The 27,605-nt window shown below is 49.5% G+C and overlaps 1 protein-coding gene and 1 long non-coding RNA gene across 2 annotated transcripts in view; one reads left to right on the forward strand and one right to left on the reverse strand.

Moving 5' to 3' along the window:
• The window catches only part of LOC148145347 (uncharacterized), a 14,772-nt gene extending 2,940 nt beyond the window's left edge, over positions 1-11,832 (reverse strand). Inside the window, exon 1 of the long non-coding RNA XR_015761470.1 lies at positions 11,731-11,832. This is a non-coding gene — a long non-coding RNA (uncharacterized LOC148145347). The remainder of the gene's footprint in view (positions 1-11,730) is intronic.
• Positions 11,833-14,932: 3,100 nt separating this feature from the next.
• Positions 14,933-26,859, forward strand: coil (coilin p80). Its single transcript, XM_088000794.1, has 7 exons — positions 14,933-15,187; positions 21,427-22,591; positions 23,419-23,505; positions 24,065-24,112; positions 24,699-24,768; positions 25,349-25,440; positions 26,515-26,859. Exons 1-7 carry the CDS (start codon positions 14,949-14,951, stop codon positions 26,596-26,598), a joined length of 1,785 nt encoding a protein of 594 aa, XP_087856920.1. The 5' UTR covers positions 14,933-14,948; the 3' UTR covers positions 26,599-26,859.
• Positions 26,860-27,605: the final 746 nt, after the last annotated feature.

The raw sequence follows: 27,605 nt of genomic DNA on the forward strand, positions 1-27,605 counted from the left end.
CAGCGAGTCTGTCTGTCTGTCAGCGAGTCTGTCTGTCTGTCAGCGAGTCTGTCTGTCTGTCAGCGAGTATGTCTGTCTGTCAGCGAGTATGTCTGTCTGTCAGCGAGTATGTCTGTCTGTCAGCGAGTATGTCTGTCTGTCTGAGAGTCTCTGTCTGTGTCTGAGTGAGTCTGTGTCTGTGAGTGAGTCTCTGTCTGTGTCTGTGAGTGAGTCTCTGTCTGTGTCTGTGAGTCTCTGTCTGAGTGAGTCTCTGACTGTATGTCTGTGAGTCTCTGTCTGTCTGTCTGTGAGTGAGTCTCTGTATGTGTGTGTGTGTCTCTGTCTGTGAGTCTCTGTCTGTGTCTGTGAGTGAGTCTCTGTATGTGTGTGTGTGAGTCTCTGTCTGTCTGTGAGTGAGTCTCTGTATGTGTGTGTGTGAGTGAGTCTCTGTATGTGTGTGTGAGTCTCTGTCTGTCTGTGAGTGAGTCTCTGTATGTGTGTGTCTGTCTGTATGTCTGTGAGTCTCTGTCTGTCTGTGAGTGAGTCTCTGTATGTGTGTGTGTGTGAGTCTCTGTCTGTGTGTGTGAGTGAGTCTCTGTCTGTGTGTGTGTGAGTGAGTCTCTGTCTGTGTGTGTGTGAGTGAGTCTCTGTCTGTGTGTGTGTGAGTGAGTCTCTGTCTGTGTGTGTGTGAGTGAGTCTCTGTATGTGTGTGTGAGTCTCTGTCTGTCTGTGAGCGAGTCTCTGTATGTGTGTGTGTGTGTGTGTGAGTCTCTGTCTGTGTGTGTGTGAGTCTCTGTCTGTGTGTGTGTGAGTCTCTGTCTGTGTGTGTGTGAGTCTCTGTCTGTGTGTGTGTGAGTCTCTGTCTGTGTGTGTGTGAGTCTCTGTCTGTGTGTGTGTGAGTCTCTGTCTGTGTGTGTGTGAGTCTCTGTCTGTGTGTGTGTGAGTGTCTGTCTGTGTGTGTGTGAGTGTCTGTCTGTGTGTGTGTGAGTGTCTGTCTGTGTGTGTGTGAGTCTCTGTCTGTGTGTGTGTGAGTCTCTGTCTGTGTGTGTGTGAGTCTCTGTCTGTGTGTGTGTGAGTCTCTGTCTGTGTGTGTGTGAGTCTCTGTCTGTCTGTGTGTGAGTCTCTGTCTGTCTGTGTGTGAGTCTCTGTCTGTGTGTGTGTGAGTCTCTGTCTGTCTGTGAGTGAGTCTCTGTCTGTCTGTGAGTGAGTCTCTGTCTGTCTGTGAGTGAGTCTCTGTCTGTCTGTGAGTGAGTCTCTGTCTGTCTGTGAGTGAGTCTCTGTCTGTGAGTGAGTGAGTCTCTGTCTGTGAGTGAGTGAGTCTCTGTCTGTGAGTGAGTGAGTCTCTGTCTGTGAGTGAGTGAGTCTCTGTCTGTGAGTGAGTGAGTCTCTGTCTGTGAGTGAGTGAGTCTCTGTCTGTGAGTGAGTGAGTCTCTGTCTGTGAGTGAGTGAGTCTCTGTCTGTGAGTGAGTGAGTCTCTGTCTGTCTGTGAGTGAGTCTCTGTCTGTCTGTGAGTGAGTCTCTGTCTGTCTGTGAGTGAGTCTCTGTCTGTCTGTGAGTGAGTCTCTGTCTGTCTGTGAGTGAGTCTCTGTCTGTCTGTGAGTGAGTCTCTGTCTGTCTGTGAGTGAGTCTCTGTCTGTCTGTGAGTGAGTCTCTGTCTGTCTGTGAGTGAGTCTCTGTCTGTCTGTGAGTGAGTCTCTGTCTGTCTGTGAGTGAGTCTCTGTCTGTCTGTGAGTGAGTCTCTGTCTGTCTGTGAGTGAGTCTCTGTCTGTCTGTGAGTGAGTCTCTGTCTGTCTGTGAGTGAGTCTCTGTCTGTCTGTGAGTGAGTCTCTGTCTGTCTGTGAGTGAGTCTCTGTCTGTCTGTGAGTGAGTCTCTGTCTGTCTGTGAGTGAGTCTCTGTATGTGTGTGTGTGTCTCTGTCTGTCTGTGAGTGAGTCTCTGTCTGTGTGTGTGTGAGTCTCTGTCTGTCTGTGAGTGAGTCTCTGTCTGTCTGTGAGTGAGTCTCTGTCTGTCTGTGAGTGAGTCTCTGTCTGTCTGTGAGTGAGTCTCTGTCTGTCTGTGAGTGAGTCTCTGTCTGTCTGTGAGTGAGTCTCTGTCTGTCTGTGAGTGAGTCTCTGTCTGTCTGTGAGTGAGTCTCTGTCTGTCTGTGAGTGAGTCTCTGTCTGTCTGTGAGTGAGTCTCTGTCTGTCTGTGAGTGAGTCTCTGTCTGTCTGTGAGTGAGTCTCTGTCTGTCTGTGAGTGAGTCTCTGTCTGTCTGTGAGTGAGTCTCTGTCTGTCTGTGAGTGAGTCTCTGTCTGTCTGTGAGTGAGTCTCTGTCTGTCTGTGAGTGAGTCTCTGTCTGTCTGTGAGTGAGTCTCTGTCTGTCTGTGAGTGAGTCTCTGTCTGTCTGTGAGTCTCTGTCTGTCTGTGAGTCTCTGTCTGTCTGTCTGTGAGTCTCTGTCTGTCTGTCTGTGAGTCTCTGTGTCTGTCTGTGAGTCTCTGTCTGTGTGTGAGTCTCTGTGTCTGTCTGTGAGTCTCTGTCTGTGTGTGAGTGAGTCTCTGTCTGTCTGTCTGTGTGTGAGTGAGTCTCTGTCTGTCTGTCTGTGTGTGAGTGAGTCTCTGTCTGTCTGTGAGTGAGTGAGTCTCTGTCTGTCTGTGAGTGAGTGAGTCTCTGTCTGTCTGTGAGTGAGTGAGTCTCTGTCTGTCTGTGAGTGAGTGAGTCTCTGTCTGTCTGTGAGTGAGTCTCTGTCTGTCTGTGAGTGAGTCTCTGTCTGTCTGTGAGTGAGTCTCTGTCTGTCTGTGAGTGAGTCTCTGTCTGTCTGTGAGTGAGTCTCTGTCTGTCTGTGAGTGAGTCTCTGTCTGTCTGTGAGTGAGTCTCTGTCTGTCTGTGAGTGAGTCTCTGTCTGTCTGTGAGTGAGTCTCTGTCTGTCTGTGAGTGAGTCTCTGTCTGTCTGTGAGTGAGTCTCTGTCTGTCTGTGAGTGAGTCTCTGTCTGTCTGTGAGTGAGTCTCTGTCTGTCTGTGAGTGAGTCTCTGTCTGTCTGTGAGTGAGTCTCTGTATGTGTGTGTGTGTCTCTGTCTGTCTGTGAGTGAGTCTCTGTCTGTGTGTGTGTGAGTCTCTGTCTGTCTGTGAGTGAGTCTCTGTCTGTCTGTGAGTGAGTCTCTGTCTGTCTGTGAGTGAGTCTCTGTCTGTCTGTGAGTGAGTCTCTGTCTGTCTGTGAGTGAGTCTCTGTCTGTCTGTGAGTGAGTCTCTGTCTGTCTGTGAGTGAGTCTCTGTCTGTCTGTGAGTGAGTCTCTGTCTGTCTGTGAGTGAGTCTCTGTCTGTCTGTGAGTGAGTGAGTCTCTGTCTGTCTGTGAGTGAGTGAGTCTCTGTCTGTCTGTGAGTGAGTGAGTCTCTGTCTGTCTGTGAGTGAGTGAGTCTCTGTCTGTCTGTGAGTGAGTGAGTCTCTGTCTGTCTGTGAGTGAGTGAGTCTCTGTCTGTCTGTGAGTGAGTGAGTCTCTGTCTGTCTGTGAGTGAGTGAGTCTCTGTCTGTCTGTGAGTGAGTGAGTCTCTGTCTGTCTGTGAGTGAGTGAGTCTCTGTCTGTCTGTGAGTGAGTCTCTGTCTGTCTGTGTGTGAGTCTCTGTCTGTCTGTGAGTGAGTGTCTGTCTGTCTGTGAGTGAGTCTCTGTCTGTGAGTGAGTCTCTGTCTGTGAGTGAGTGAGTCTCTGTCTGTGAGTGAGTGAGTCTCTGTCTGTCTGTGAGTGAGTGAGTCTCTGTCTGTCTGTGAGTGAGTGAGTCTCTGTCTGTGAGTGAGTGAGTCTCTGTCTGTGAGTGAGTGAGTCTCTGTCTGTCTGTGAGTGAGTCTCTGTCTGTCTGTGAGTGAGTCTCTGTCTGTCTGTGAGTGAGTCTCTGTCTGTCTGTGAGTGAGTCTCTGTCTGTCTGTGAGTGAGTCTCTGTCTGTCTGTGAGTGAGTCTCTGTCTGTCTGTGAGTGAGTCTCTGTCTGTCTGTGAGTGAGTCTCTGTCTGTCTGTGAGTGAGTCTCTGTCTGTCTGTGAGTGAGTCTCTGTCTGTCTGTGAGTGAGTCTCTGTCTGTCTGTGAGTGAGTCTCTGTCTGTCTGTGAGTGAGTCTCTGTCTGTCTGTGAGTGAGTCTCTGTCTGTCTGTGAGTGAGTCTCTGTCTGTCTGTGAGTGAGTCTCTGTCTGTCTGTGAGTGAGTCTCTGTCTGTCTGTGAGTGAGTCTCTGTCTGTCTGTGAGTGAGTCTCTGTCTGTCTGTGAGTGAGTCTCTGTCTGTCTGTGAGTGAGTCTCTGTCTGTCTGTGAGTGAGTCTCTGTCTGTCTGTGAGTGAGTCTCTGTCTGTCTGTGAGTGAGTCTCTGTCTGTCTGTGAGTGAGTCTCTGTCTGTCTGTGAGTGAGTCTCTGTCTGTCTGTGAGTGAGTCTCTGTCTGTCTGTGAGTGAGTCTCTGTCTGTCTGTGAGTGAGTCTCTGTCTGTCTGTGAGTGAGTCTCTGTCTGTCTGTGAGTGAGTCTCTGTCTGTCTGTGAGTGAGTCTCTGTCTGTCTGTGAGTGAGTCTCTGTCTGTCTGTGAGTGAGTCTCTGTCTGTCTGTGAGTGAGTCTCTGTCTGTCTGTGAGTGAGTCTCTGTCTGTCTGTGAGTGAGTCTCTGTGTGTCTGTGAGTGAGTCTCTGTCTGTCTGTGAGTGAGTCTCTGTCTGTCTGTGAGTGAGTCTCTGTCTGTCTGTGTGTGAGTCTCTGTCTGTCTGTGTGTGAGTCTCTGTCTGTCTGTGAGTGAGTCTCTGTCTGTCTGTGAGTGAGTCTCTGTCTGTCTGTGTGTGAGTCTCTGTCTGTCTGTGAGTGAGTCTCTGTCTGTCTGTGAGTGAGTCTCTGTCTGTCTGTGAGTGAGTCTCTGTCTGTCTGTGAGTGAGTCTCTGTCTGTCTGTGAGTGAGTCTCTGTCTGTCTGTGAGTGAGTCTCTGTCTGTCTGTGAGTGAGTCTCTGTCTGTCTGTGAGTGAGTCTCTGTCTGTCTGTGAGTGAGTCTCTGTCTGTCTGTGAGTGAGTCTCTGTCTGTCTGTGAGTGAGTCTCTGTCTGTCTGTGAGTGAGTCTCTGTCTGTCTGTGAGTGAGTCTCTGTCTGTCTGTGAGTGAGTCTCTGTCTGTCTGTGAGTGAGTCTCTGTCTGTCTGTGAGTGAGTCTCTGTCTGTCTGTGAGTGAGTCTCTGTCTGTCTGTGAGTGAGTCTCTGTCTGTCTGTGAGTGAGTCTCTGTCTGTCTGTGAGTGAGTCTCTGTCTGTCTGTGAGTGAGTCTCTGTCTGTCTGTGAGTGAGTCTCTGTCTGTCTGTGAGTGAGTCTCTGTCTGTCTGTGAGTGAGTCTCTGTCTGTCTGTGAGTGAGTCTCTGTCTGTCTGTGAGTGAGTCTCTGTCTGTCTGTGAGTGAGTCTCTGTCTGTCTGTGAGTGAGTCTCTGTCTGTCTGTGAGTGAGTCTCTGTCTGTCTGTGAGTGAGTCTCTGTCTGTCTGTGAGTGAGTCTCTGTCTGTCTGTGAGTGAGTCTCTGTCTGTCTGTGAGTGAGTCTCTGTCTGTCTGTGAGTGAGTCTCTGTCTGTCTGTGAGTGAGTCTCTGTGTGTCTGTGAGTGAGTCTCTGTCTGTCTGTGAGTGAGTCTCTGTCTGTCTGTGAGTGAGTCTCTGTCTGTCTGTGTGTGAGTCTCTGTCTGTCTGTGTGTGAGTCTCTGTCTGTCTGTGAGTGAGTCTCTGTCTGTCTGTGAGTGAGTCTCTGTCTGTCTGTGTGTGAGTCTCTGTCTGTCTGTGAGTGAGTCTCTGTCTGTCTGTGAGTGTGTCTCTGTCTGTCTGTGTGTGAGTCTCTGTATGTGTGTGTGTGTCTCTGTCTGTCTGTGAGTGAGTCTCTGTATGTGTGTGTGTGTCTCTGTCTGTCTGTGAGTGAGTCTCTGTCTGTCTGTGTGTGAGTCTCTGTCTGTCTGTGAGTGAGTCTCTGTCTGTCTGTGTGTGAGTCTCTGTATGTGTGTGTGTGTCTCTGTCTGTCTGTGAGTGAGTCTCTGTCTGTCTGTGAGTGAGTCTCTGTCTGTCTGTGAGTGAGTCTCTGTCTGTCTGTGAGTGAGTCTCTGTCTGTCTGTGAGTGAGTCTCTGTCTGTCTGTGAGTGAGTCTCTGTCTGTCTGTGAGTGAGTCTCTGTCTGTCTGTGAGTGAGTCTCTGTCTGTCTGTGAGTGAGTCTCTGTCTGTCTGTGTGTGAGTCTCTGTCTGTCTGTGTGTGAGTCTCTGTCTGTCTGTGAGTGAGTCTCTGTCTGTCTGTGAGTGAGTCTCTGTCTGTCTGTGTGTGAGTCTCTGTCTGTCTGTGAGTGAGTCTCTGTCTGTCTGTGAGTGTGTCTCTGTCTGTCTGTGAGTGAGTCTCTGTCTGTCTGTGTGTGAGTCTCTGTATGTGTGTGTGTGTCTCTGTCTGTCTGTGAGTGAGTCTCTGTATGTGTGTGTGTGTCTCTGTCTGTCTGTGAGTGAGTCTCTGTCTGTCTGTGTGTGAGTCTCTGTCTGTCTGTGAGTGAGTCTCTGTCTGTCTGTGAGTGAGTCTCTGTATGTGTGTGTGTGTCTCTGTCTGTCTGTGAGTGAGTCTCTGTCTGTCTGTGAGTGAGTCTCTGTCTGTCTGTGAGTGAGTCTCTGTCTGTCTGTGAGTGAGTCTCTGTCTGTCTGTGAGTGAGTCTCTGTCTGTCTGTGAGTGAGTCTCTGTCTGTCTGTGAGTGAGTCTCTGTCTGTCTGTGAGTGAGTCTCTGTCTGTCTGTGAGTGAGTCTCTGTCTGTCTGTGAGTGAGTCTCTGTCTGTCTGTGAGTGAGTCTCTGTCTGTCTGTGAGTGAGTCTCTGTCTGTCTGTGAGTGAGTCTCTGTCTGTCTGTGAGTGAGTCTCTGTCTGTCTGTGAGTGAGTCTCTGTCTGTCTGTGAGTGAGTCTCTGTCTGTCTGTGAGTGAGTCTCTGTCTGTCTGTGAGTGAGTCTCTGTCTGTCTGTGAGTGAGTCTCTGTCTGTCTGTGAGTGAGTCTCTGTCTGTCTGTGAGTGAGTCTCTGTCTGTCTGTGAGTGAGTCTCTGTCTGTCTGTGAGTGAGTCTCTGTCTGTCTGTGAGTGAGTCTCTGTCTGTCTGTGTGTGAGTCTCTGTCTGTCTGTGTGTGAGTCTCTGTCTGTCTGTGTGTGAGTCTCTGTCTGTCTGTGAGTGAGTCTCTGTCTGTCTGTGAGTGAGTCTCTGTCTGTCTGTGAGTGAGTCTCTGTCTGTCTGTGAGTGAGTCTCTGTCTGTCTGTGAGTGAGTCTCTGTCTGTCTGTGAGTGAGTCTCTGTCTGTCTGTGAGTGAGTCTCTGTCTGTCTGTGTGTGAGTCTCTGTCTGTCTGTGTGTGAGTCTCTGTCTGTCTGTGTGTGAGTCTCTGTCTGTCTGTGTGTGCGTCTCTGTCTGTCTGTGAGTGAGTCTCTGTCTGTCTGTGAGTGAGTCTCTGTCTGTCTGTGAGTGAGTCTCTGTCTGTCTGTGAGTGAGTCTCTGTCTGTCTGTGAGTGAGTCTCTGTCTGTCTGTGAGTGAGTCTCTGTCTGTCTGTGAGTGAGTGAGTCTCTGTCTGTCTGTGAGTGAGTGAGTCTCTGTCTGTCTGTGAGTGAGTCTCTGTCTGTCTGTGAGTGAGTGAGTCTCTGTCTGTGAGTGAGTGAGTGAGTCTCTGTCTGTCTGTCTGTCTGTGAGTGAGTCTCTGTCTGTCTGTGAGTGAGTCTCTGTCTGTCTGTGAGTGAGTCTCTGTCTGTCTGTGAGTGAGTCTCTGTCTGTCTGTGAGTGAGTCTCTGTCTGTCTGTGAGTGAGTCTCTGTCTGTCTGTGAGTGAGTCTCTGTCTGTCTGTGAGTGAGTCTCTGTCTGTCTGTGAGTGAGTGAGTCTCTGTCTGTCTGTGAGTGAGTGAGTCTCTGTCTGTCTGTGAGTGAGTCTCTGTCTGTCTGTGAGTGAGTGAGTCTCTGTCTGTCTGTGAGTGAGTGAGTCTCTGTCTGTCTGTGAGTGAGTGAGTCTCTGTCTGTCTGTCTGTCTGTGAGTGAGTCTCTGTATGTGTGTCTGTGAGTGAGTCTCTGTCTGTCTGTGAGTGAGTGAGTCTCTGTCTGTCTGTGAGTGAGTGAGTCTCTGTCTGTCTGTGAGTGAGTGAGTCTCTGTCTGTGAGTGAGTGAGTCTCTGTCTGTCTGTGAGTGAGTGAGTCTCTGTCTGTCTGTGAGTGAGTGAGTCTCTGTCTGTCTGTGAGTGAGTGAGTCTCTGTCTGTCTGTGAGTGAGTGAGTCTCTGTCTGTCTGTGAGTGAGTGAGTCTCTGTCTGTCTGTGAGTGAGTGAGTCTCTGTCTGTCTGTGAGTGAGTGAGTCTCTGTCTGTCTGTGAGTGAGTGAGTCTCTGTCTGTCTGTGAGTGAGTGAGTCTCTGTCTGTCTGTGAGTGAGTGAGTCTCTGTCTGTCTGTGAGTGAGTGAGTCTCTGTCTGTCTGTGAGTGAGTGAGTCTCTGTCTGTCTGTGAGTGAGTGAGTCTCTGTCTGTCTGTGAGTGAGTGAGTCTCTGTCTGTCTGTGAGTGAGTGAGTCTCTGTCTGTCTGTGAGTGAGTGAGTCTCTGTCTGTCTGTGAGTGAGTGAGTCTCTGTCTGTCTGTGAGTGAGTGAGTCTCTGTCTGTCTGTGAGTGAGTGAGTCTCTGTCTGTGAGTGAGTGAGTCTCTGTCTGTGTGTGTGTGTGTCTCTGTCTGTCTGTGAGTGAGTCTCTGTCTGTCTGTGAGTGAGTCTCTGTCTGTCTGTGAGTGAGTCTCTGTCTGTCTGTGAGTGAGTCTCTGTCTGTCTGTGAGTGAGTCTCTGTCTGTCTGTGAGTGAGTCTCTGTCTGTCTGTGAGTGAGTCTCTGTCTGTCTGTGAGTGAGTCTCTGTCTGTCTGTGAGTGAGTCTCTGTCTGTCTGTGAGTGAGTCTCTGTCTGTCTGTGAGTGAGTCTCTGTCTGTCTGTGAGTGAGTCTCTGTCTGTCTGTGAGTGAGTCTCTGTCTGTCTGTGAGTGAGTCTCTGTCTGTCTGTGAGTGAGTCTCTGTCTGTCTGTGAGTGAGTCTCTGTCTGTCTGTGAGTGAGTCTCTGTCTGTCTGTGAGTGAGTCTCTGTCTGTCTGTGAGTGAGTCTCTGTCTGTCTGTGAGTGAGTCTCTGTCTGTCTGTGAGTGAGTCTCTGTCTGTCTGTGAGTGAGTCTCTGTCTGTCTGTGAGTGAGTCTCTGTCTGTCTGTGAGTGAGTCTCTGTCTGTCTGTGTGTGTGTCTCTGTCTGTCTGTGAGTGAGTCTCTGTCTGTCTGTGTGTGAGTCTCTGTCTGTCTGTGTGTGTGTCTCTGTCTGTCTGTGAGTGAGTCTCTGTATGTCTGTGTGTGAGTCTCTGTATGTGTGTGTGAGTCTCTGTCTGAGTCTCTGTCTGTCTGTGAGTGAGTCTCTGTCTGTCTGTGAGTGAGTCTCTGTCTGTCTGTCTGTGAGTGAGTCTCTGTCTGTCTGTGTGTGAGTCTCTGTCTGTCTGTCTGTGAGTGAGTCTCTGTCTGTCTGTCTGTGAGTGAGTCTCTGTCTGTCTGTGTGTGAGTCTCTGTGTGTCTGTGAGTGAGTCTCTGTCTGTCTGTCTGTGAGTGAGTCTCTGTCTGTCTGTCTGTGAGTGAGTCTCTGTCTGTCTGTGTGTGAGTCTCTGTCTGTCTGTCTGTGAGTGAGTCTCTGTCTGTCTGTGTGTGAGTCTCTGTCTGTCTGTCTGTGAGTGAGTCTCTGTCTGTCTGTCTGTGAGTGAGTCTCTGTATGTGTGTGTGTGAGTCTCTGTCTGTCTGTGAGTGAGTCTCTGTCTGTCTGTCTGTGAGTGAGTCTCTGTCTGTCTGTGAGTGAGTCTCTGTCTGTCTGTCTGTGAGTGAGTCTCTGTCTGTCTGTGTGTGAGTCTCTGTCTGTCTGTCTGTGAGTGAGTCTCTGTCTGTCTGTGAGTGAGTCTCTGTCTGTCTGTCTGTGAGTGAGTCTCTGTCTGTCTGTGTGTGAGTCTCTGTCTGTCTGTCTGTGAGTGAGTCTCTGTCTGTCTGTGTGTGAGTCTCTGTCTGTCTGTCTGTGAGTGAGTCTCTGTCTGTCTGTCTGTGAGTGAGTCTCTGTATGTGTGTGTGTGAGTCTCTGTCTGTCTGTGAGTGAGTCTCTGTCTGTCTGTCTGTGAGTGAGTCTCTGTCTGTCTGTGTGTGAGTCTCTGTCTGTCTGTCTGTGAGTGAGTCTCTGTCTGTCTGTCTGTGAGTGAGTCTCTGTATGTGTGTGTGTGAGTCTCTGTCTGTCTGTGAGTGAGTCTCTGTCTGTCTGTGAGTGAGTCTCTGTCTGTCTGTGAGTGAGTCTCTGTCTGTCTGTGAGTGAGTCTCTGTCTGTCTGTGTGTGTGTCTCTGTCTGTCTGTGAGTGAGTCTCTGTCTGTCTGTGTGTGAGTCTCTGTCTGTCTGTGAGTGAGTCTCTGTCTGTCTGTGAGTGAGTCTCTGTCTGTCTGTGTGTGTGTCTCTGTCTGTCTGTGAGTGAGTCTCTGTCTGTCTGTGTGTGAGTCTCTGTCTGTCTGTGTGTGTGTCTCTGTCTGTCTGTGAGTGAGTCTCTGTATGTCTGTGTGTGAGTCTCTGTATGTGTGTGTGAGTCTCTGTCTGAGTCTCTGTCTGTCTGTGAGTGAGTCTCTGTCTGTCTGTGTGTGAGTCTCTGTCTGTCTGTCTGTGAGTGAGTCTCTGTCTGTCTGTCTGTGAGTGAGTCTCTGTATGTGTGTGTGTGAGTCTCTGTCTGTCTGTGAGTGAGTCTCTGTCTGTCTGTGAGTGAGTCTCTGTCTGTCTGTCTGTGAGTGAGTCTCTGTCTGTCTGTCTGTGAGTGAGTCTCTGTCTGTCTGTGTGTGAGTCTCTGTCTGTCTGTCTGTGAGTGAGTCTCTGTCTGTCTGTCTGTGAGTGAGTCTCTGTATGTGTGTGTGAGTCTCTGTCTGTCTGTGAGTGAGTCTCTGTCTGTCTGTGAGTGAGTCTCTGTCTGTCTGTCTGTGAGTGAGTCTCTGTGTGTCTGTGAGTGAGTCTCTGTGTGTCTGTGAGTGAGTCTCTGTCTGTCTGTGAGTGAGTCTCTGTCTGTCTGTGAGTGAGTCTCTGTCTGTCTGTGAGTGAGTCTCTGTCTGTCTGTGAGTGAGTCTCTGTCTGTCTGTCTGTGAGTGAGTCTCTGTGTGTCTGTGAGTGAGTCTCTGTGTGTCTGTGAGTGAGTCTCTGTCTGTCTGTGAGTGAGTCTCTGTCTGTCTGTGAGTGAGTCTCTGTCTGTCTGTGAGTGAGTCTCTGTCTGTCTGTCTGTGAGTGAGTCTCTGTATGTGTGTGTGAGTCTCTGTCTGTCTGTGAGTGAGTCTCTGTCTGTCTGTGAGTGAGTCTCTGTCTGTCTGTCTGTGAGTGAGTCTCTGTGTGTCTGTGAGTGAGTCTCTGTCTGTCTGTGAGTGAGTCTCTGTATGTGTGTGTGAGTCTCTGTCTGTCTGTGAGTGAGTCTCTGTCTGTCTGTGAGTGAGTCTCTGTCTGTCTGTCTGTGAGTGAGTCTCTGTCTGTCTGTCTGTGAGTGAGTCTCTGTGTGTCTGTCTGTGAGTGAGTCTCTGTCTGTCTGTCTGTGAGTGAGTCTCTGTCTGTCTGTCTGTGAGTGAGTCTCTGTGTGTCTGTGAGTGAGCGTGTGCCGGGCTCGGGAATGAATGTGAAAGTTTCAGAGACGGTGCTGTAGCATAAGGCGGGGGTGGGGGGGGGGACATCTCCCGGGATATCCAGCCCCGGGGGTGGGGGGGAGGGGGTTGTGGAGGGGGGCGGGGGGATCCCATTCACACTGACCTGCCGCCGCGGATCCACACAACAACAACACGAGCAGCTTCAGCAGCGCCGCTCCAAGCCTCCCCATGATGCTGATCATGTGACCTGTGCCCAGGCACTGGACACACCCTAGCTATGGCCCCGCCCCTAACCCCGCCCACTGGCCGTGGTCACGAAGTCAGTTTCTAGCTCCGCCCCCCGGCTCTGCCCATGTCCCCGCCCTCCCGGCAGTAGTCCCGCCCCCTGGGGATGTGGGATGACAGTGAATGGGATGGAGACAGCCAGGGAATTGGGACTGAATTTCCCCACATTCTTACTTTTAGGGCCATTTGACGATCTCTCAGAGTATTAATCATAGATAAAGCAATCCCGACAATGTGGAAAAAAGCCATTTGGCCCAAAAAATCCACGTTGAAACTTTATTGCTGGAACAGCACAGCAGGTCAGGCAGCATCCAGGGAACAGGAGATTCGACGTTTCGGGCACCAAAAAGTCCACACCAACCCTCTGAAGAGTAACCCACCCAAACCCATTCCACTATCCTCTTACTGTACATTTACCCCTAACTGATGTACCTAACTTAAACATCCCTGAACACTACGGGCAATTTACTATGGCCAACTCACCTAACCTGCACGTCTTTGGAAACCAAAGCACCCAGAGGAAACCCACGCAGACACAGGGAAAATGTGCAAACTCCACACAGTCACCCGAGGCTGGGATCAAACCCAGGCCCTTGGCACTGTGAGGCATCAGTGCTAACCACTGAACCACCATACTGCCCATTAATGGGACATTGTACAAATGTACTTTCAATTTGTCAATCGCATTACAGTGAACTTGTGCTGACAAACCACATGCTGTACCAGGACCACCTGTACATGATTAATATACATGAAAAGCAGCACTGGAAACAGGCTTATAGCCACAACCTTTGACTATTAGCGAGTTTTGAGATTCGTAGCTCAGGTTGAGTTTCTGGATAGAGGTAAAAACAATGACTGCAGATGCTGGAAACCAGATTCTGGATTAGTGGTGCTGGAAGAGCACCTGAACAACAGTTCAGGCAGCATTTAGAAAGTTCTGGACAGAGGTTTGCTCACTGAGCTGGAAGGTTCATATTCAGACATTTCATCACCATACAAGGAAACATCTTCAGTGACCCTCCAGATGAAGCCTCGTCCAGAGGCTCACTAAAGATGTCATATAGTATGGTGACAAAACATCTGAAAATGAACCTTTCAAATCAGTGAGAAAACCTGCATGCAGAACCTTTGACTATCATCATCTTCTCTCTATCAAGTTTTGATATTAGCCATGGTGTGGAGAAGTCAGTGTTGGACTGGGCTGGACAAAGTTAAAAATCACACAACACCAGGTATAGTCCAACAGATTTATTTGGAAGAACCACCCGATGAAGGAGAAGTGCTCCGAAAGCCAGTGCTTCCAAATAAACCTGTTGGATTATAATGTGGTGTTGTGTGATCTTTAAATTTTTGATATAATTTGCCAAGCTACCCTGGAACGAATGGGCACTTACTGCATTGACCAGCCTTCCGTGTGAGACTTTGTTAAAAGCTTCATTGAAGTCCAGGTAAATGGCATTGACTGCACCACTGCCACCCCCACAACAAGACGTCTCCTTGACAAACTCACTCAGACCTGTCAGCCATGATCTCTCCTGACAAAGCCCTGTCAACATCCTTAATTAATCTTTGCTTCTCCATGTGAGTGCAGAGGGAGCACCGCACTGTCGGAAGGTCGGCGCTGAGGGAATGCCGCACTGTCGGAGGGTCGGCGCTGTGGGAGTGCCGCACTGTCGGAGGGTCAGTGCAGAGGGAGTGCCGCACTGTCGGAGGGTCGGCGCTGTGGGAGTGCCGCACTGTTGGAGGGTCAGTGCAGAGGGAGTGCCGCACTGTCGGAGCGTCGGTGCTGAGGGAGTGCCGCACTGTTGGAGGGTCAGTGCAGAGGGAGTGCCGCACTGTTGGAGCGTCGGTGCTGAGGGAGTGCCGCACTGTTGGAGGGTCAGTGCAGAGGGAGTGCCGCACTGTCGGAGGGTCAGTGCTGAGGGAGTGCCGCACTGTCGGAGGGTCGGTGCTGAGGGAGTGCCGCACTGTCGGAGCGTCGGTGCTGAGGGAGTGCCACACTGTCGGAGGGTCAGTGCTGAGGGAGTGCCGCACTGTCGGAGCGTCGGTGCTGAGGGAGTGCCGCACTGTTGGAGGGTCGGCGCTGAGTGTCGCACTTTCGGAGGGTCAGTGCTGAGGGAGTGCCGCACTGTCGGAGGGTCGGTGCTGAGGGAGTGCCGCACTGTCGGAGGGTCTGCGCTAAGGGAGTGCCGCACTGTTGGAGGGTCGGCGCTGAGTGTCGCACTTTCGGAGGGTCAGTGCTGAGGGAGTGCCGCACTGTCGGAGGGTCAGTGCTGAGGGAGTGGGCACTGTCGGAGGGTCAGTGCTGAGGGAGTGCCGCACTGTCGGAGGGTCTCGGTGCTGAGGGAGTGCCGCACTGTCGGAGGGTCAGTGCTGAGGGAGTGCCGCACTGTCGGAGGGTCAGTGCTGAGGGAGTGCCGCACTGTCGGAGGGTCTCGGTGCTGAGGGAGTGCCGCACTGTCGGAGGGTCAGTGCTGAGGGAGTGCCGCACTGTCGGAGGGTCTCGGTGCTGAGGGAGTGCCGCACTGTCGGAGGGTCAGTGCTGAGGGAGTGCCGCACTGTCGGAGGGTCAGTGCTGAGGGAGTGCCGCACTGTCGGAGGGTCTCGGTGCTGAGGGAGTGCTGCACTGTCGGAGGGTCAGTGCTGAGGGAGTGCCGCACTGTCGGAGGGTCTCGGTGCTGAGGGAGTGTGCACTGTCGGAGGGTCAGTGCTGAGGGAGTGCCGCACTGTCGGAGGGTCTCGGTGCTGAGGGAGTGCCGCACTGTCGGAGGGTCAGTGCTGAGGGAGTGCCGCACTGTCGGAGGGTCAGTGCTGAGGGAGTGCCGCACTGTCGGAGGGTCTCGGTGCTGAGGGAGTGCTGCACTGTCGGAGGGTCTGTGCTGAGGGAGTGTGCACTGTCGGAGGGTCTGTGCTGAGGGATTCAATCCAAACCGTCAACATGATGACATCTCCCCATCCGGGTCCTCCCTCTGACGGACGGCCCGTTATCCAATCCCGTGTACAAGTACCGACCCGCGCCAGCCAATAGGAGAGTGAGTGGGCGTGTCCCGGTTGGCTGTGGTCTCCTGGCTGCGCGCGCAGCGCGGGCCTAAGATGTCGGCGGTTCGCCTCCGCCTGGTGTTCGAGTACCCGCCGCCGCTGCTGCCCGCTTCGAGGATGTGCTGGCTGCTCCTGCAGCCCGACCGCTGCCGTGTGGTGGCCGACCTAGAGAGTATCATCCGTCAGCGGTTCGGGATCAGCGGCACCAACACCCGCCTCCATCTGTTTGTGGACAGCTGCCTCCTGCCGCCAAATGAGAGCATCCACCTGGTTCGGGACAACGACTGCATCAGGTCCCGGGGGAGGGGGTCAGCGAGAGGGGGGGGGGGGAGAGGAGGTTCCTGGGGGTCTCGGGGGGGGAGGGGGAGAGAGGAGGTTCCGGGGGGGAGGGGGAGAGAGGAGGTTCCTGGGGGTCTTGGGGGAGGGGGAGAGGAGGTTCCTGGGGGTCTTGGGGGAGGGGGAGAGAGGAGGTTCCTGGGGGTCTTGGGGGAGGGGGAGAGGAGGTTCCTGGGGGTCTCGGGGGGGAGGGGGAGAGAGGAGGTTCCGGGGGGGAGGGGGAGAGAGGAGGTTCCTGGGGGTCTTGGGGGAGGGGGAGAGGAGGTTCCTGGGGGTCTTGGGGGAGGGGGAGAGGAGGTTCCTGGGGGTCTTGGGGGAGGGGGAGAGGAGGTTCCTGGGGGTCTCGGGGGGGAGGGGGAGAGAGGAGGTTCCGGGGGGGAGGGGGAGAGAGGAGGTTCCTGGGGGTCTTGGGGGAGAGAGGAGGTTCCATATCCCTCTTAAACCCTTCTATTCATGTACCCATCCAGGTACCTTTTAAATGTTGTAACTGTACCAGGCCCCTCCATTTCCACTGGCAGTTCCTTCCATACACACACCACACTCTGCGTGCAAAAGTTGCCCTTCTGGTCCCTTTTAGATCTTTCCCCCTCTCACTTTATACCTCTTCCCTCTATTTTTGGACTCCCCAATCCTGGGAAAAAAAGACTTCAGCTATTCATCCTCATGATTTTACAAACCTCTACCTGTCTGATGCTTCAGGGAAAAAAGCCCCAGTCTATTCAGCCTCTCCCTGTGGCTCAAACCCTCCAATCCCAGCAAATTCTTACTGAAACTTTTCTGAACGTTTTCATTTTAACAGTATCTTTCCTATAGCAGGGAAACTAGAATTGCATGCAGTTTTCCAAAAGTGGTTGAACCAATGTCCTGTACAACTGTCGATTGACATCCCAACTTCTAGGAGAAAGTGAGGGCTGCAGATGCTGGAGATCAGAGCTGAAAATGTGTTGCTGGAAAAGCGCAGCAGGTCAGTCAGCATCCAGGGAACAGGAGAATCGATGTTTCGGGCATAAGCCCTTCTTCAGGATTCCTGAAGAAGGGCTTATGCCCGAAACGTCAATTCTCCTGTTCCTTGGATGCTGCCTGACCTGCTGCGCTTCTCCAGCAACACATTTTCAGATCTCAACTTCTATACTCAGTGCACTGACCAATGAAGGCAAGTGTACCATATGCTTGTATACTTGTGACTCCACTTTCAGGGAACTATGAACCTGCACCACTAGGTCTCTTTGTTCAGCAACGCTCCCCAGGGCCATACTATTAACTGTATAAGTCCTACCCTGGTTTGCCTTTTCAAAATGCAACACCTCACATTTATCTCAATTAAATTCCATCCGACACTCCCTGGCCAATTGGCCCATTTGTCCCTTGAGTAGATTTTCACATGTAACCCACTCCTGGCTGTTTGTTAATGTGTGTACACCACTCCGTTCCCCTCGATTAGATTCCAGTCTGTAGCTCACTTCCTGAGACTGGTCACTGTATAAAAACCACCCCAAATACATTCATTAGATTTCAGACTGTAACTCACTTCCCAATAAGTGTTATGCTCTGTCTAAAAATCCCCCTGATCCCTGCAGTCAGATTACAGTCTGTATCTCACTCCTCGTGTTATGCTATAGTTAAACTCGCTGAGAACATCAATGAGACTCCAGTCTATAACTCCATATAAATTATATGATTGAATGTTAAATTGGGAGCAGGAACTGAGAAAACTGCAGTTTAATTTCTGCCGCATTCTGTTTCTCCAGAAAAATTAGTATTATGGAGTACAGTGGTTCAATAAGACACCTCCTAGCACCGTCTGAAGGCCTGATATGAATGGGGGATAAATGCTGGCCCAGCCAGTGATACTCCCATACTGTCAGTGAATGGAAAAAATAAACAATCCCTTTGCCTTCCTAATCAATTGCTACCCCTGCAGACTTAAATCAATGTGATTGATATCTCAGGGCAGCCAAATACCTCTCCACCTCCAAGTCCTGCAACATTTCCCCGGTTAAAGCAAAGTCTGACAAACATCATACTCTTCACTTTATACTGCATTGGACAATGTTTTAATCACTCACTGACCATCACTACATTGCTGAATTTGAATCCCCTTATATCCCCTTAACAATTGCCTTCTAAACTATTCTCAACAATAACATCTTCAATTTCAAATCTAAGACTGATCTGATCTGGAAATCCTTCTGCCACTCTGTCTCTTGGTCAGAGTGTATCTGTCTCTCTGTTTCTCTCTTCACTCCTGGAATATCTCCCCCAGACGGTTGAGCAGGTAATTGGAATTTAGAAGAAGCAATCTTCTTGAAATGTCAAGCCCTCTAAAAAATCTTATACAGGTAGATGTGCAGAGATTGTTTATACTCTCTTGCAAAGGAAACAATGGTTGGCATGGTGGCTCAGTGTCAGGGGCCTGGGTTCAATTCCACATTCGGGTGACAGCCATGCTAAATTGTCCAGGGGTGTGCAGGCTAGGTGAATTAGCCATGGAGAATGCAGCAATAGAGTAGGGGGTTGGGTCTAGGTGGCATTCTCGCTGGAGGGTTGATGTGGACTTAATGGGCCAAATGGCCTGCTTCCACACTGAAGGATCCTATATTTCTATAAGACATGGGAGCAGAATGAGGCCGTTCAGCCCATCGTGGCTGCTCCACCATTCGATCATGGCTGATATGTTTCTAAACCCAATTCTCCTGCCTTCTCCCCATAACCCTTGATTCCCTCACTAATCAAGAATCTATCTACCTCTGTCTTAAGCACACTGACCTGGTCTCTATAGTCCTCTGTGGCAATGAGTTCCACAGACTCGCCACCCTCTGGCTGAAGAAATTCCTCCTCCTCTCAGTTCTAAAGGGTTGTCCGTGCACTCTGCAGCTGTGCTGTTGGGACCTAGTGGAAACATCATCTCCACATCCACGCTCTCCAGGCCTCTTAGTATTCAATAAGTCTCAGTAAATCACCCCCTTTTTAAACTCCATCAAGCACAGACCCATAGTCTTCAAAAGTTCCTCATGACAAACCCTTCATTATTGAGAGCATTCTTGTGGGCGGCACGGTGGCACAGTGGTTAGCACTACTGCCTCACAGTGCCAGAGACCCGGGTTCAATTCCTGCCTCAGGCGACTGACTGTGTGGAGTTTGCACGTTCTCCCTGTGTCTGCGTGGGTTTCCTCCGGGTGCTCCGGTTTCCTCCCACAGTCCAAAGATGTGCACATCAGGTGAATTAGCCATGCTAAATTGCCCGTAGTGTTAGGTAAGGGGTAAATGTAGGGGTATGGGTGGGTTGCGCTTCGGCGGGGTGGTGTGTTCTTGTTGGGCCGAAGGGCCTGTTTCCACACTGTAATGTAATGTAATCTAACCTAATCTAAACCATCTGTGGACCCCCTCCAATGCCAGCTTAGTGACAGGGCCCAAGACTGGTCACAATATTCCAAATGCAAAGTGACCAGAGCCTCGGCAGTACATCCCTGCTGTTATATTCTAGCCCTCTGGAAGTGAGTGCTAACTGCCAGCTGAGCCTGCACATTAACCTCGAGATTCCTGAACTAGAAGTCCCGAGTCTCTCTATACTTCAGATTCCCGAAGCCTTTCCCAGTTTAGAAAATAGTCTACACCTCCATTCTTCCTACCAAAATGCATAACCTCACAATTTCCCAAATTGTATTCCATCTGCCATTACTTTGCTCGCTGTCCTACCCTATCCAATCCTGCCGCCTCTTTGCTTCCTCAACACTACCTGCCTCTCCACCTATCTTTTTGCCAGCTGTAAACTCAGCAACAATGCCCTCAGTTTCTTCATCCAGGTAGTTAGTAATACGAATAGTTACTGATCCCTGCAGAACTCCAATAGTCACTGGCTGCCATTCTGAAAAGGATCCCTTTATCCCCAGTCTCTGCCTTCTACCAGTCAGCCCATCCTCTGGCCATGCCAGTACATTGCTCCGAACATCATGGCTCTCATTTAGCATTATCTTATGTGACCCATTGTCAAAGGCCTTCTGGAAATCTAAATAGATCATGTCCACTGGCTCTTCTTTGTAACTTGTTCTTTATTTTCTCAAAGAATTGTAAAAGATTTGTTATGCATCACCTCCCCATAACAAAGCTGTTCGGACTCAGCCCTATTTTACCAGGCGCTTCCAAGCTTTCTGTAATCTCATCCTTAATAATAGACTCCTAAAATCTTACCAAGGTCTGTCTAATTTCCTGTCCTCTGACTCTCTTTAGCCATTTCCCAGTGATTCTTGAAAGATCACCACCAATGCCTCCATGATCTCCATTATCTTCTCAAACTCTGGGGTGTAGTCCATCTGATTGGGTGATTTATCCATCTTCAGACCTTTCAGGCTCCCCAACTCCTCCTACTTAGTGTTGGCCCCTGCATTGACTTCTGCCCCCTAATTCTCTTGAAGTTCTAGCATGTTATTGATGTCTGCCATCATGAAGTATGATGTAAAATATCTCTTCATTTCTCTGCCATTTCTTTGTTCCCCATTACCACTTTCTCCAGCCTCCTTTTCCAGCAATCCGGTGTCTACTCTTGCTCCTCTCTTACCTTATATAATCTTTAGAAAAAGCTCTTTGCTTGCCCTTATATTTCAGTATTTCCCCTGCTTTTTAAGTTCTGTGATTTTTTTCAAGGCATCCCAATCTTCTGGCTTCCCACTGATCTTCACCACATTGGATGCTTTTTATTTTGGTTTTACACAGTCGCTGACTTCCCTTGTCAGTCATGTTTACCTCATCCTTCCCTCAGTATGTTTCTTCTTCCTTGGGATGAATCTCTGTTGTGCTTCCTGAATGATCCTCAGAAACTCCTGCCATTGCTGCTCCACCATCTTCCCGCTCAGTTCCCCATCCCAATCAGGTTTAGCCAGCTCCTCCTTCCTGTCTTTGTAGTGACCTTTACTCAGTTGTAACACCATGGCATCTGATTCCAGCTACTTCCCCCTCTAACTGCAGGGTGAGTTCTATCATATTACGGTCACTGACCTCTCGGGGTTCCATCACTTTCAGCTCCCTAATCAAGTCTACCTGATTACACATCACCAAATTCTGAATTGCCTGTACCCCAGTTGGCTCTACCACAGGTTGTTCCAAAGAAACATCTTGTAGACATTCCACAAATTCCTTTTCTTGGGATCTGCACCTGGGCCTTTCCCAGTCCACTAGAGGACGTAATCTCAATAAATTATCCCACATTTAAGACAGATGCGGCAAAACTTCTTCACTCAGAGGGTGGTGAATCACAGAAGGCTCTGGGGGCCAGATCGCTGAATGTGTTTAGTCTCCACAAATCTATTTCATTTTTAAAGATGTGAAGTGATATGGAGAGAGTGAGAGTAATGCCCTAAGTTGGAGGAACTGCTATGATCAGGCTGAACGTGGGAGGGGACTGAAGGACCTACTCATGTTTCTATCCTGCCCTCTATAAGCTCACGGTGATCCCAAACTAACCTAATATACCTAACCAACGTGCACCAAATTCTGTTCACCCATTGTCCCAGAGCTTGCTGACCTGCATTGACTGTTTGTGAAGTGGCACTTTTTAAGTTGTCGTGTTTGTCCGTGAGGCAGAAGGTTACAGAGTGGTAATGGCGATGCCTTGTTAGTGCAGGGGTGCAGGATAATGATCTGGGACATGGCCTCAATTCTTACCACATCCACTGATGGAAGATCAATCTGATTCATCCAGAATTGAAAGCTAATGTCCTTGATAGTGACCATGAAAGTTTCACCTATTGTCCTACAACCTCATCTGGTTTACTAATGCCTTTTAGGGAAGGAAATCTGCAACCTTTTGCTGGTATGGCCTACATTGTGTTGTCAGACTCCAGAGCCACACCAATGTGGTTAACACTCCAGTGCCCTTTTGAAATGGCTGAGCCAGACACATAGTGCATTGGTGAAGAGAGAGAGAGTTAGAGACCAAATGCTGGCTTAGCCAGGGATGTCCACATGCTCTGAAAGAGTAAGGATCTGCTCCTTCTGTGACGCCCTGAAGTGTGCTACAGTGAAGGTGCTTTGGTAATCATGTTAATGCTGATGTACCTGTTGTCACTCCTTCATTAAAGATGGTTTGTGAAGACCAGCCACATGTGGGACATGTTTTGCAGACCGTTTGACAGCAATGCTGGTTCATTCTAGAGGCACTAATTCTAAAGTGACTTCATTGGTGTCTGTTCACCTTTTACAGAGTGCAACAGGAGGAGCTGATAACAGAAAATGGGTTTGTGACCAGCAGCTCTCCAGACTGGCTGGCAGTGAAACCAAAGAAAAGACACCGGCAGCAATCTGTGGAGGAACACCAGCCACAGGGTGAAAGTGGTCAAAGAAAGAAAAAAAGGAAGGAGGCTGGACTGAAAGAGCAGAGGCATCATCCTGTGGAAGAAACTGTGGAGACTGGAAATGTGGAGAGTGTGAAAAAACGAAAGAAAACAATAGAAGATGATGGAAAGTGTAATATTCAAAAGAAACATTGCAAAAAAAAGAAAGATAAATCCAGCAAAGATCAAACCAGACAGGATTGTTCCAGAAAAAGAGCCAGTCCTGGATGTTTGGGGAAAGCTCCCTCAGAACCTACTGCTCCGACACCACTCTCTAAACAAGCAGAAGGAATAAATGTTTCAAATGATTTTCCGCCTCCAAGGAAAGTGGGAGTGCAGGCAATAGACAGTGAGTATTCATCCAGCAGCATCAGTGAGAGTGACCATCCGCAGGCAAAGAATCCTCAGCTAGCAACAGGTCACAGCATCTCCAAGAGTGAGGGGAAGGGCAACTCGACAAAGAAACATCCCAACTCTCGACATGGGAAGAGACCTGCCCAGACTGACCTTACCCCTAAAATGGCTGGAGTAAGTACAGACAGCAGCTCGGACTCTCAGAGCAGTGACTTTCAAACACCTAGAGTTAAGAAAGCACTCACTCTGAATCACAGAGCTCTGCCTCCAGTGGAAAGGATATCTGGCCATTCTGAAAATGGTAAGTCTCGTGCTGCCAGGACATCACCTACAGCTGCTTCAGACTCTCAAGGTTCTGAATCAGAGCAAACCAAGAGCAGAGCTGGAAGTGAAGATGCTGCAGCTGCAGCGCCAGGCCAAACTAACACCGAGGGATATCGCCCAACGCCTGCTACCCTGCAACCTAAGCCAGCAGAGCATTCTGACTTCGGACAGGGCAATGGAAGGGGGCGAGGTCGAGGATTTAATGGATTCCCATGGAGAGGGGGACGTCAGCAGCGAGGTGCGTTCCGGGGCAGGGGCAGAGGAACTGGCTGCTTTTACTATAACTATGAAAATAGCCAGGAACCCAAACCTGGAGAATCAAATCAAACGTTAACTAATAAGCAACCTGTTGTCGAGGTGAGTAGATCTGAGGGCAAGTATGCAGTCATTTTGTTTAACTCTAATCAGAAATTTGATAGAACAAAGCTGGTGGATTCTTTGCAAGACTGATTACAGCATGCTAGGAGACTATTTACACCATTATGTAGATCATCAGACAAGACCAACTCCGAGTTCCACCTCAGAGGAAGCTGAAGTCCCTCTCCTCAGACTAGTCTCAAGAATCCTGAAAGTGCTCTAACACCCTGTCAGTCTCCTGAAATGTGCTGCCCGAACTGAGCACAATCCTCCCGCTGAGACTGAGCCAGTGTTTTATACAAGTTTAACAATACTCCCTGACCTTTATACTGAATGTCTCAATTTGCAAAACCTAGGACCCTGTTCACTTTATTCTTGCTCATCTGCAGTCTAACATTTTAATTAATATCTGACCCAACTGTCTTCTGTAAATGTGTAATTAACCTGGAGTTGAAGACTGTAGTTTTGTACTTGGGTATACCACTCTCTAAGTTAATGATAAATTCAACCATTTTGTGATTGCACTTTCCAAGGGATTTCATTGCTGTGAGATGACTTGTTAACCCTCTCGGATTTCTCCAAGACAAGATCAAAAATAATCTGGTTGGTTTCACAAGTTTTGTGTAGGAACCAGCCCAAAACGCATTCCATAGGCAGAGTCCCTCTTGTTTTTCCAGTAATCTGGTGTGTGTGAGAGAGACAGAGGTAGCTGTGTGATTACAGTATGACGTAGGAAAGTTGCAGCCAGAAAGGAGCTGTGGAACCAGGGCTGCGAATACCTCTGCATCCCAATTACTGTTTATAATTGTGTTTCTGCCTTTGAACAGAGTTCTCCTGGGGCTCCCAAGAGAGACTACAGCAAACTTCCACTCCTAGCTGCACCACCTGAAGTGGGAGAAAGAATTGCCTTTAAGGTAACTTCTGGGCACCTTCAACATTTGTTTAAACATATCCCTGACCTTTATTGGAATAACGATTGCAATGTCTAGCTCTAACAATAACTTGATGATATTTGCTTCTGTAAGAATGGGGTTGTTGTCCTTGAGAATCTGCAGAGGCAGACGTGGAAACTATTTCCAGACATTACAAATTTCAATCAGTTGGATAGAATCTCTGTTTTCTTTAGGGAAGCGCTGGCTTTGAGTTAATGTGTGAAAATTTCAAGATGATGAAAATTGAGAAGAAAAGTAGGTGAAAGGTTTTGAACCTTAAAGGAGTGAAGATGAAAATGAGTATCTGAAGTCTTTGGTTGGAATCTGGACAAACCCTTGAAGCCGAGTAGGATTAGCTCCCAAGGAAAGCTCCCACTGAAGCAGGATGTGTAACTGGGGTCAGTGGGCAGTTAGAAGTATTTGTCCGAAGGTGGTGGGCAGAGTTATGGGGATGCACTGGCTGGAGGAGGCACTTTCTGAGATCAGTCTGTTATTGTGAATCTCCACACCCTCACATGATTGTATCTGCTTTCCTCCTCAGATGTTGGAACTATCAGAGAATTACACACCAGAGCTGTCAGACTACAAGGTATTAAAGGGAATGAGTGTTCATTTACCACAAACATGGCGGATTAGATGCAGGGTTTGGGGGATGGTGGGAGTTACTGGGGCAGAGGGTGGCAGCATGGGGCAGCATTGAAGAAGGGTCAGGTGGGAGGGTAAAGTGGGGCTGCACTGGGCAGTAAACTGGAGGAGGGGTAGTGATAGAAAGGATGGGTATGTGGACAAGGAGGAGACAACCACTGATGCCTGGAGGGAATGCACTTGACAGCGAAGAGGGAAATTGGGAAGTGGAGGACAGGGTCAGGAACAGGCAACAAGGGCCTAGTTGGTGGGAGAGAGATGGGCTCCTGGTCAGGGGGTGGGGGGAGTTGGTGGAGGGCACAGGGATTGAGGGTTATTGGGAGACAGGTTATTGGGGGTGGCAGGGGAGGTGTGGAGGCAGCGTGAGGATAGGTGGGGAGTTGCCATGGGGAGGCAGCATGGGGGCTAGTACCAGCCAAGACTGTGGTGAGGGAGGGTTCAGTGAATGATGGGAAAGTTACAGGTTGCAGAGACAAGGAGAGGGTGAGCTGGGAAGCAGTTTGAATGACTTGTGAAATCATTCCTTAAAGGAAGGAAGAATTGTGAGTTACAATGCCAGTACCCAAGAAGTGGAGCTGTGTTTGGATTCCATGTCCACAGGTGAGCTTCTATACAGGAACAGGACTGAAACAAAAGGGACAGTGTTTATGAAACAAAAATCCCAATATCTCAGAACTGCCAAAGCATTTTAATAATTAAACAACTATCTACTGGGCTCCTGGGTGGCTCTGAGTTTATTCTGAGATAGTGAGCAAGAGGCTAGCAAGGGCTGAGATCCCATTCCATCTCCAGAATCCAGCCAGGATGGGGGTAAAGTCCCTTAGGGAGAGCTGAGGGGTCTCCTCGCTGTCACTGCCTCTTGGGAGCTCCATCGGTGCAGATTGGGAACAGAGAGCTCCAGCTGTCAACGTTAAAAGCTCACTCTCCAGAGAGTGGTTGATGAGCTGGTTTAGATTCTACTATGCTCATGAACTTTGGAATATGTAACCAGGGAAAGTAGGGTGGGCGGGGGCAGGGGGAATCGTCCATATTGAACAATACTGATCTTCATCTCAGCCATGTAGTTGATTGAATTATGGACAGTGACTATTCCACATTCTCATCAGTACATTTGCTGCAACAATTTGGATTCTTTGGCCTGTGTCTGAGGATTACCATATACTGTATCACTTTGTTCCAGAACGTTCTAAAGAGCCTGGGAAGTTTGACCTTATTTATCCAACAAAGAACGGTGAGGATGTGGTGGAGTATGCAGTGGCAAGACAGCCCCAGGTATGTGCAGTGGGAGCTAACCATCACTGAGGGAAACGGGATGCTAGCTGACCTCCATACTGTGTGAGGTCATCACAACAAAAAGAGATAACGTCCTTACTCTATCCCATCACAGCCGACCCTGATCTGCTTGTCCACCATTGAAACCATAAGAAACTCAACTGCCAATTTGCACATAGCAAGATCCCACAATGAATAATCAGAGCTTTGGTCAAATTCATTGAGGATTAAATGTTGCACAGAGCCTGGGAAAACTCTTCATTAAAATGGTGGTGTTAGATTGTTTACACCCACCTGAGTGGAGGCAAGGTTTCTAGGGATGGGGCATAGGGGTGTGGCACGTGTTGCTGCAGGTTGGGGGTGGGAGGGGACATGTGGGGAAGTTTTTGTCTGTCTGGTATGTGTGTGAGAGAGACATATTATCATAGAATCCCTACAGTGTGGAAATAGGTCCTTCAGCCCAACCAGTCCACACTGTTCCTCCTCAGAGTGCCCCACCCAGACCCATTCCCCTACCCTATTACTCTACATTTGCCCCTGACTAACGCACTTAACCTACACACCCCTGAACACTATGGACAATTTAGCATATCCAATCCACCTGCACATCTTTGGATTGTGGGAGGAAACCGGAGCACCTGGAGGAAACCCACGCAGATACTGGAGAATGTGCAGACTCCACACTAACAGTCCCCCGCGGCTGGAATTGAACCCAGGTCCCTGGTGCTGTGAGGCAGCAGTGCTAACCACTGAGCCCCATGCCACATATTATGCTATGTACAATGAGCTCTCGGGTCCCAGACTGCACTTGTAAGGCAGTGATTATCAGCTGTGAGCTTATCCTGCCATGCTGTCAGATTGAGCAGTGTAACCAAATGTGAGTTCAGGGGCAGCTCCTCATTACAGTGTCTGATCTGCACATGACTTCCAATTCCTCAGGGCAACTCTAGTGGATGGTGGATGCAGCAATCAGTCGCATCCCAGTCTATGTGTGTTGAATGGCTTGCTTCTGCAATTTGCACTGTAAATAATTCCATTGTATTGACTAAGCTGTTTCTCACTCTGTTCCAACAGGTAACTGAAAGTTGGAGCGCTCTGGTCGAACCTCGTCTGATTGTGACACCTAGTGCCGAGCCAGTAGCTGTGGAGTTGGCCTAAGTGACCACCACCATCGGCCCACCTCCGCCCCCCTCCCTCCGCCCCATCTCTGCCCTCACTGCTTGTTGTGCAGGGATTGTTCTGCTAATGTAGCTCCATTCCTGCACGATCCTGCCTGTCCTGTTCACCATACTGTAGTGTCCTGACTGCAGAATGTGGAGCTGGGCTTTCGGGAACGGCTGTGGTTGTATATTTTCTGAGATTGCAGTTCTGCTGGGAATGGTCTTTTGTGAATTGTTTAATAAATGTTTTTTTTTCTAAGATTTCTGTTTCCTTTGAACACTATGAAGTGGTGAAGGATTGCCTCACCAAATTTAGGCAATGCTTCAACATAACCAGTTTCTCACGAGGGTTCTGACTCCCAGGGGCTTGCTGCTCCTCACTCTCCTCCTCACTGAGCCGATCCTCAGCCTTTATCTCCAGCCTTTTAAGCTGAATTTTTAAGCGTCAGTTTTTGAAGTTCAAAACCTCTCTCTTTTCCTTTCTCTTTTGCTCTCTTTTTCCCTCTCTTCTGCTTTTAATCGTAACTCGAACAGTTTCATTTCTGCTGCCCTTTCCTTATCTCTCGCCTCTAACTCAAGCTGCTTCATTTGCAATTGAGCTCTTGCTATTTCCATATATTCTGATGGTTTCTCCAGCAAGTTTAAATGCTGAGCGACTGCTGTAATTATCTTTCCTTCCCTCAGAAGCAAGCAGCTCCAACCCCAGCTGGTCTGCTAAGTCCAGCAGCTTAGTCTTTTTCACCTTTTGCAAAACTTCCAAAGTCACCGCATCCACATCCAGAAAACCTTTGGTGACTGAAAGAGCCATTCCTACCCCAAGCTTTGTCTTCCAACCAAACCAACACCCGAAATAAAGACACTAGCACCTACCACTCACTGTTTAAAATCCTGCAAAGAGCTTCCAATCTGTTATGGACTAGGCCAGACCACTCAAAGCATTCTTAAGCTGGCAGCCCAGACTATAACTTTGCAATTTATTGCAGCAAGTATACAGTGAGTAAGTTA

The sequence above is a fragment of the Chiloscyllium plagiosum genome, unplaced genomic scaffold (genome assembly GCF_037043375.1).
Source record: "Chiloscyllium plagiosum isolate Xiang-an unplaced genomic scaffold, Cpla_swu_hap1 HiC_scaffold_25, whole genome shotgun sequence".
NCBI lineage: Eukaryota > Metazoa > Chordata > Chondrichthyes > Orectolobiformes > Hemiscylliidae > Chiloscyllium > Chiloscyllium plagiosum.